General features: G+C 49.9%; 1 protein-coding gene across 1 annotated transcript in view; it reads right to left on the reverse strand.

The window, feature by feature from the left end:
• LOC104396145 (mucosa-associated lymphoid tissue lymphoma translocation protein 1-like) overlaps positions 1–8,643 on the reverse strand; it is a 41,835-nt gene that overhangs the window by 6,013 nt on the left and 27,179 nt on the right. The window contains exons 9-12 of the mRNA XM_010005950.1: positions 4,606–4,680; positions 4,215–4,342; positions 3,464–3,595; positions 3,162–3,313 (exon numbers count right to left, since the gene is read on the reverse strand). Coding sequence (XP_010004252.1) covers positions 3,162–3,313; positions 3,464–3,595; positions 4,215–4,342; positions 4,606–4,680 — 487 coding nt within the window. The remainder of the gene's footprint in view (positions 1–3,161; positions 3,314–3,463; positions 3,596–4,214; positions 4,343–4,605; positions 4,681–8,643) is intronic.

Below are 8,643 nucleotides of genomic sequence, written 5' to 3' on the forward strand. Positions count from 1 at the left end.
GCAGGAAACTTGCTGAGGGTGCACTCTCCCCATTATGCAGATAATTAATGATGCCTGGGGCTCCCCATTAGTGGCCACCTACTGGACTTCAGGGGACTGATCTTTTGAGCCTGGTAGTTTTCAATCCACCACCCATTTCTCTAGTCTGTTATCTCATCAACTTGTCTACGAGGATGTTACAGGAGAGAGTGTCAGGAACCTTGATCCATCAAGATAAATTACATTTCCTGCTCTTCCCTCACCCACCAAATTAGTCATTTCAATGCAGAAGGCTATGAGGTTATCAGGCATGGCTTCCCTTTCCTAATCCATGCTGACTGCTCCCAGTCATGATCTTGTTCTTGCTGTGTTTGGAAATGGCTTCAAGGATTACTGACTCCACCATCTTCCTCGGGATCAAGGTGAGACTGACCAGCCTGTAGCTCTCCAGATCTTGCCTTTCTGGAAGGCAGGACTGATGCTGGCTTTCTTCCAGACCTCAGGAAGGCCACCAGGAGCTGATGGAGAGTAGCCTCAGTTTCATTGACAGCTCCCTCAGCACTTGTGGATGCACCCTCTCAGGTCCCATAGATATTTAAATGTCCAGTTCCTTAAAGTGCTCCCTGATCTGGTCCTCTTCTGCTGAATATAAGTCTTCTTTGCTCCAGAGTTTTCCTCTAGTCTCAGCAGTCTGGGAATCCTGAAGGCTGGTCTGAACAGTAAAGACTAAGGTGGAGAAGGCATCAAGTACCTTGGCCTCTTCCATTCCAGGGACCCTGACCCATTTAGCAGTGGGCCCATATTTCCTCTTGCTTTCCCTTTGATGCTGACACACTTGTAGGACCTTTCTCATTTCCATCAGGTTCAGTTCCAGACTGGCTTTGGCTTTCCTAGCCCCATGCCTACGTGCTTGAACCACATCTCTACAGTTCTATCTCACCTGCCCTTGCTTCCACCTCTTGCTCACCTCTTTTTCACGTGTGAAGTCAGTTAGGAGCCCATGGCACATCCATGCAGGCCTCCTGCTGCCTTTGCTTGACTCCCTCTTCATCAGCATCCTTGAAAATCCATCAGCTCTCCTGGACCTCTCATCTCTCTAGGGTTGTGTCCCACAGGAACACAGCTTTCCAGCCTAGTGATCTTCAAGCCATTCACCCCAGCAAGGAGCTACCTAATCTCGAGGGACCAATTAAAGCCCTTAGAGATGAGACTCAGATCCCTTTGTCTGACAGCAGATCGTTATTCACAAGTATCTGCACTCTGCTGTATCCCCAGCCTCCACAGCTGCCCATGTCAATGGCTTCCACAATCTAATTACAGTGCATTGAGGCAAGTATTTCCTTCCATTAGTTTCCTTTATAATTGCTGGCTGTGTAGGAGTCAGGAAACCACAGAATGGAGAAAAAAATAATTCTAAATTAATTTTTTCAGTCCATTCATAATTATTTATAAATGTTCTCCCATGATAGAATATATTTTTAAATGAAGATGATGCCCAGGAATTGGCAAGGCCAGAGTTTTGGCTAGTCCAGAGCTTCAGATATTCTAAACAAACTGAGGAACAGGTGACTGAAGAGGCCATTGGGTCATAAAGCTCCACATCAAGGGACTTGAAAACAAAGAGATTCAACATAAGTTTTTAAAAAGTAACTATTCAAACAGTATGGAGCAAAGAAATGGGAACACCTCTGATCTCAGCATCATTGCTTTCTACATATGTCCCAGAGCAGCCTCTCTCCTTTCTGCTCTAGGATCAATACCAGGAAAACTCATCATCATTACCTCTGGCAAGCCCTACGGCCAGCCAAAGCTCTCTGCTTAAGTCACTTAGATAAGCAGAACATGGCAAGTGGTGAGAAAACCACTATTTCCTCAGCCAAAGGGCTCCTTGGGTTCATTCCACAGGGCTTACAATATGCACTTCACACTGAGCCTGTTTTTGTCACCCTTCAGTCTCTAGCTCCTGCATCTCAGCAATGTGGCTCTCCTCAGCATCCCTGAGGAGGGCTGGCATGGTGAGGACATGGCCAGCTTGCCCAGATCCTGAAAGAAGTCAGTTGCCCTCCTGCATCTGGTCCTGAGGGACACTGTGGTGACAGTGGGTGCCCTCACGTGAATGTCAAACGTGGGGCAGACAAATTACAATCCGATGTAAAGATTTGCTGCCATGTTATCAGACACCACTGGAAGTCAGTATGAGCTAGCACCACCATGAAGCAGAAGAATGGGGATCCTACCGCTCTGGCTCTTCTGGGTTCCCCTTTTCAGTCTCCCCAATCCCTCTTGAACTAGCTCCAGACACAGCAGCAAGCAGGTGGGTCCCCGTTTCCCCACAGCTGCTGGAGTGGGGTAGATGCACACAAACACGGGCAGGCATATGCACACACACAGGATTTTCATGCATGGTCAGGGAGCTCATGAGGCGAAATGCTGATCCAGCTTGGCACTGGGCAAGACCAGGCTGTGAACCTCCTGCTGGATGCACCTCTCTGTAACAGCGACCACCAGGTACTTACGGGCAGCCACAAGGGCTAAAAAATCCACTACAATCACACTATGCTTCAGTAGAAGGGCTGGAGAAAATGAAGAAGACTTTAGCAAATAGGAGCAGCAAATCAAATCCTTACACCACCAGAAAAGACCACACTAGCCAATTGGTAGGTTGGGAAAGGTGTGACAGAGGGTGCAAGGAAGCTGGTACAGCTCAACTGGGACAAGTATAGGAGGATATATTGTTACATGAAGATACATCATTAGCACAGCAGGCTGAGAAGGTATTAATCAAAAAGCCAGACCTGCTTCTAATCACAGAAAATTGAAAGGATCTTAATGCCAACTGGATTAAATGCAGTAATTTAACCAGGTAGGCCAAAAATTGGTCTGAAGAGTAACTAGATAAAGGCATCAAAACTGGCAACAAATCCATGTTATGATGCAGTAGGAGGAAGGCAAGCAGTCTGCAAGGCACTAAGATGTGGAAGGAGACCCACAGAAGTGTTTGCAGAGAGGATTATTTACACCAGAGGTAGCAAAGAAAGGGAACCCCTTCCATGTGGGTTCAGCTTTTCCCAGCCCTCAGGACCCCTTAGGCTTCCCATAATTCTCCTTCTTCCTCTGCCCTGGGGAAAGGAGCCCAGCAGGGATGGAGGGGAAGGGGACCAGCATCTCTGCCTGAGACTCACACTGGGCTGGCAGATCAGGAGACAGGCATCAGTGACGTGGGCTGGTGGTGGCCACAGCTTGGCGCCGATGGACATCACGTTGGAGAAGAGCCAGAGGAAGCGGAGCTCCACCTGCACCCCGCAGGGGAAGGTCACCATTTCACTCACTGGCTCTGGAAAGGAAAGTCCAGCAGGGTCATCACTTGCTGGGCCTCAGCTCCTCAGGGGGTCCCACCAAGACTGGTGTCCCTGAGGGACATAGAGACCCCTAGCCCCCCTTCTTCCCCACACCTGGTCACCCTCCAGTGCCCTGCATGGCTCACCGCGGCTGCGTCCCCAGCGCTCAGCAGCTGCTCCCAGGGGACAGATGGGGTCAGTCAGGGACCGGGCTTCCTTCAGAGTGTGTTTGATCTCCATTACCTGCTTCCCAGTGACCAAGGGATCCCGGCCAATGTCTGGGAAAGAGATTTTGGAGGCACAAGGGTCACTCCAGGTTCCTTATTTTTCACCCTGCCTCTCCGACCATCCATGAACATAGAATCCCAGAAGCAGAATCATTTTGGTTGGACAAGACCACTGAGATCATCAAGTCCAACTGTTAACCCAGCCCTGCCAAGGCCACCACTAAACCATGTCCCTCAACACCACATCTACATGGCTTTGAAATCCCTCCAGGGATGCTGACTCCACCACTGCCCTGGGCAGTGCCTGACAACCCTTTTGGGGATAAAAGTGTTCCTAATATCCAGTCTAAACCTCCCTTGGCACAACCTGAGGCCATTTCCTCTTGTCCTATCATTTGTTACTCAGGAAAAAACACTGATCCCTCCCTTGCTCCAGCCTCCTCTCAGGCAGTTGCAGAGTGAGAAAGCCCCCTTTTCTGAACACTTCCAGTTTCCTCAGCTGCTCCTCATAAACTTGTGCTCCAGCCCCTTCCCCAGCTGCCCTTCTGCTTCCAGGTTACTAAAGGGTTGCTCAGGGCATGGCCTGCAATTTGGTTTCTAGGGATAGCTGGGACAGGGTGGTGTGGAGCCAGCTGATATCTGCTGAAGTGGTTTCTAGCTCATTCCTTACCTTCTAACACATCTTCCAGCATGTGTGTAACCTTCTTGTCCTGCAGAATATGTTTCTTCAGATATTTCATGAAGATCCCAGAGCTGAACTCCCCATCCTGCAACTCATAGGCTTCTGCATCTTCGCTCCTGCAAGACAAAGGACTTGTCCTCACCTTTCTGTGACAGAACAAAGCCCTGGGGGTGACTCAGGGCTTGCCAACTGATGCAGACTCTGTTGGCTAAGTCTGAACCAGCTCCTCATGCAATGGCACACTGTGCTTGGTTCTGGCCCAGGAGAGGGTAGGAAAGGCATGGGATGGGAAAAGAGCCACCACACATGAAGGGATACAAGGAGACAGAGCCAGGATTTAGGCCTGTGTTATGGTGTGGGGATGGCCAAGTGCACTTACGTTGCATAGCCATAGACGGTGTTGCCCCAGGGCGCCAGTGGCTGTACCTGGGAGAGGGCACACTCTGGGTTATACCTGGAAGAGAAGACAAAGGTATGAGTCCATCAGCATGTGCCTGGAGCAGACAGAGCCTGTGTGCTCCACCCAATCTATCTTCTATGGATGGCAATAAGATGAGCCCTCATGTCACATACAACCACCCATGTTACCTGGGCAGCAAAAAAAACTAGAGTAAGGAATCTTACAAAGAACCCAGACCATGAGAAAATAGGGCCAGCTTTGACCTCTCTGCACTGGTGAGCTGCTCCCTGCCCTGCAAGAGAGCCTGAAGCTATGGGTGCAACCATACCTCCTCTCTCCTGAGGCTGGTCTGTCACACATCCAGGCAGCAGCACAGTGCAGAGAACATACAGGTTCACTGTGGGCCAAGGGACAGCTGTCCCCAAAGGGCTTGGTGATGTGCACACGGCATGACTTGGGCTCAGCTGCCTTTCTCAAAGGTCTGGGGTGCCCCACAGCTCCATTCCAGACCATGCACACACCTTCTGCCTCAGGACATCAAAGCATGCTAGAGCTGATACACCTCTAGATCTCATTTAGAGGTGCGATCAAGGACACACACCCAGATCTCAAAGTCCAAAGTGAGCACTGACACTGTTATTTCCAAGATCAAGTAGATCTGGGGTGACCGTCCTAGTTCCACCAAAAAGACAGAATGGTTGAACTTAATAGTCAAGCCTTGTCTATCAAACCACAGCCAGACTGAACAACATGGGGAATGGCTGCCTCTAGTTTACACCAGTGACTTGGAGCTGTTCCCAGTCACAGAGAGATAAGAGCCAAGCACAGAGGCAGCATTACCCAAGTGTTCTTCAATTCCAGCCCAGTTTCCTGGGGCTGAAGCTGGTACGCTAAGGAGAGCAGAAGGGATGGTTGTAACACCAGCAGCCAGCATGATACCTACTGCTGGTGGAGAAGTCTGAAGGTGTTCAATGGCACTATTCATCTGGATTGTGCAAGTTTTCCAAAGAACAGAAAATGTGGAAAAAAAGATAGGCCTCTAAATCTGAACACTGAGCAGAGAGTTTATGGGCCCACCAGCTGCTCCTGAATGAATGCCTAAATCTGGGATTCCAGGTCTAAGGTGAAACGAGACATGAGATCCCCAAATAACCCAAGGTCCTGTTATCCCCCTGCTGGGGACACCCACCTGAGTCTGAGCAAACATGAGTTGATACCAACGTTTTGTGATGGCACCAACAGGCATCCACAGCTCTGACAAGGCTGGAGCTGCCCAGCATGGAAACCTTGGCTGTTGTCCCCTGCCCCAGCAGAAGACAAGCTTCAGCAGGGGCATTTCCAGATCACAACTAACACAGGGAGAGGAGGTGGCAGCACTCCATCCTGTTTTAGGCCTCAAAAAGTCTCATTTATGCAACATACCTCATGCAACCCAGTTCTAACCTGCATCCCAGATAGGAGAAGGTGTCCTTCTGTCCTAAGTGGCACACGCTAGAAACCCCCATAAATCAGGGAATTACTGGAAGAGGCAGTCACATCCACCCAAAATCAGCACATAATGTATGAGGTTCCACAGTCCTGGCTCCTCCTCTGCTGAAGCTGAACACCTGCTACCACTTGGCAAGGGAGGATGCTTTTCTCAACCCTTTGGCATTTCTGATGCCAACATATGGGGTGAAGAGCAGCTCCAGGTGATATCTTTCTTGGCTCCTCCTGGTTCAGGCACAGCTGAGATCACAGCACCAGTCTAACCAAAAGGGCTCTGGGAGCCCTGGTTTAAGGACTGGTGTAAACACACGCAACTATGAAATCCAAAGTCACTGCTGAGATAAAAGTGGTGACTTCTAAAGGAAAATGAGCTCAGGAGAGAGCTCCTACATCAACCTCCTGTAAGCTCCAGGATAACACCCACTGTGTTTGCTGTGGGAAAGAGGAGGAAAGAAGTGAGCCTGAGCAGGCTATGGGGGAAAGAAAAACAGCCACACAGCTATGCCAGAATGTCACAGCAGATCTCACAAAGATCCTTTTGCCAAAGCAAGGGATCCTGGTGGATAACAAGTTATCTATGGGACAGCAATGTGCCCTTCTGGCCAAGAGATCCAATAGTATCCTGCAATGCATTAAGAACAGTGTGGCCAGCAGGACAAGAGAGGTTCTCCTCCCCCTCTACTCTGCCCTCGTAAGACCACATCTGGAGTGTTGTGCCCAGTTCTGGGCTCCCCAGTTCCAGAGGGACAGGGATCTGCTGGAAAGAGTCCAATGGAGGCTACAGGGATGATGAAGGGACTGGAACATCTGTCGTATGAGGTAAGGCTGAGAGACCTGGGGCTGTTTAGTCTTGAGAAAAGAGGACTAAAAGGGCACCTTATTAATGTCCATAAATATGTAACGGGTGGGTGTCAAGAATAGGCCAGTCTCTGTTCAGTGGTGATAGGATGAGGGGAAATGGCACCAAGTGACAATACCTCAACATGAGGAGAAACTTCTTGGCTATGAGGGTGACAGAGCCCTGGGACAGGCTGTCCAGAGAGGGTGTGGAGTCTCCTTCTCTGGAGACTTCCAAGACCTGTCTGGACACGTTCCTATGTGATCTGGCCTGGGTGTTCCTGCTGCAGCAGGGGGGCTGGACTTGATGATCTTCAGAGGTCGCTTCCAACCCCTGTGATTCTATGACTCTGTGATTAAGGCTGCACTGAATACAGAAACCACAGCTGACACCAGAGAGGAGACATCAGCTCAAAAGCTATTTTATAGACTGTCAGCACTGGCATCAGTAACCCTTGTGCAGCCTCCATGCTGCCTCCACATCACACCCTGCTCTCAGATGGGCCACCAGCAGCCCAGAGGCATCTCCATCGGTGGAATCACAAGAGCCACAGGCTCCTGTTTGGCTGCAAGCCACCCCCCACCTGGTATCGTGGTGGAGAGAGCCACAAACTGCCAAGGGACACTGGGAGGCGACTTGCCCTACCTTCTGCAGCAGCAGTGAGAAGGATGGGGATGGTTCACTCTGGGGCATTCATGGACAGCAAGCTCCAGCCATGGTCTCAGCTTAGAACTGTGGCAGCAGGATGAGTCCCAGCACAGTCAGCTAGTAAGCTACTCAGAGTGAGCATTCTTACCTCTCCAGCGAAAAGGCATCAAAGGTTTAACATCTTTTGAGGGACTGGCAGCTCTTTCAGAGCAGCAGCATCAAAATCTCTGTCATCTTTCTGCTTAGTGCAGGAACCACAGAAGGAAGAGAGAGACTTTCTTTACTTGCCCTCTAGGTAAATCTGCCTCAGAAAACCAAAATAAATAAAGACAGCTTCTACTGGAACTGTTGACCTCCTACCTCTGGTGAAAATGAGCAACTAGTAATTTTCTTGCAGTACTCAAGCTGCAGGATGGAGATCTGCAGGCAAAGAAAGGATGATGGGCTTTTCAAGGAGGGAAAAAGCTGATCCCTGACCTCAGCAGCAGGCTGGGTCCTATTTAATGACATGACTGCTTCAGAAGCATTTATGGCGACTAAAGTCCAAGTAGCACAGCTTAAAGTATTTTCCCCATCATGCTGCACTCTTCTCACTGAGGTGTTCACAAAAGTGCAGCCAGGAGAGGAGAGATGAGCTGAACACTCCTAGCCTGAGCACATGGGCAACCCATGCCATGAAAACATGAGGTCAGTGAGATGGGTGCCACAGGCTGCCAGGTTGGGTGGATCAGTGCAGGGGGCTGAAACACAGAAAGACAAACCCTGTGCTGTTCTTCAGCAAACAACTGATGCCAGGACAGAGCTAAACCCTCTGCAGGCTTTAGCTAACTCACTCTCATAGTCTCGATCTGCCAAGCTTCTTCACCTCAAAAAATCAAGGGAGGATCTGCAGCCCCTTCTCTCCAGCAGATCTTAGGCTGGATCTGATGCTCTCTGCAGCTAACACATGACTGACTGGACTTCCCAGGAGATCCTGCAAGACCTGGCAGTCTTGCTGATTTTATGACACACCCTGATAACCTTTGACAGAGGCCTGGGTTCAG

The sequence above is a fragment of the Chaetura pelagica genome, unplaced genomic scaffold (assembly GCF_000747805.2).
Source record: "Chaetura pelagica isolate M959 unplaced genomic scaffold, ChaPel_1.0 scaffold369, whole genome shotgun sequence".
Classification (NCBI taxonomy): Eukaryota; Metazoa; Chordata; class Aves; order Apodiformes; family Apodidae; genus Chaetura; species Chaetura pelagica.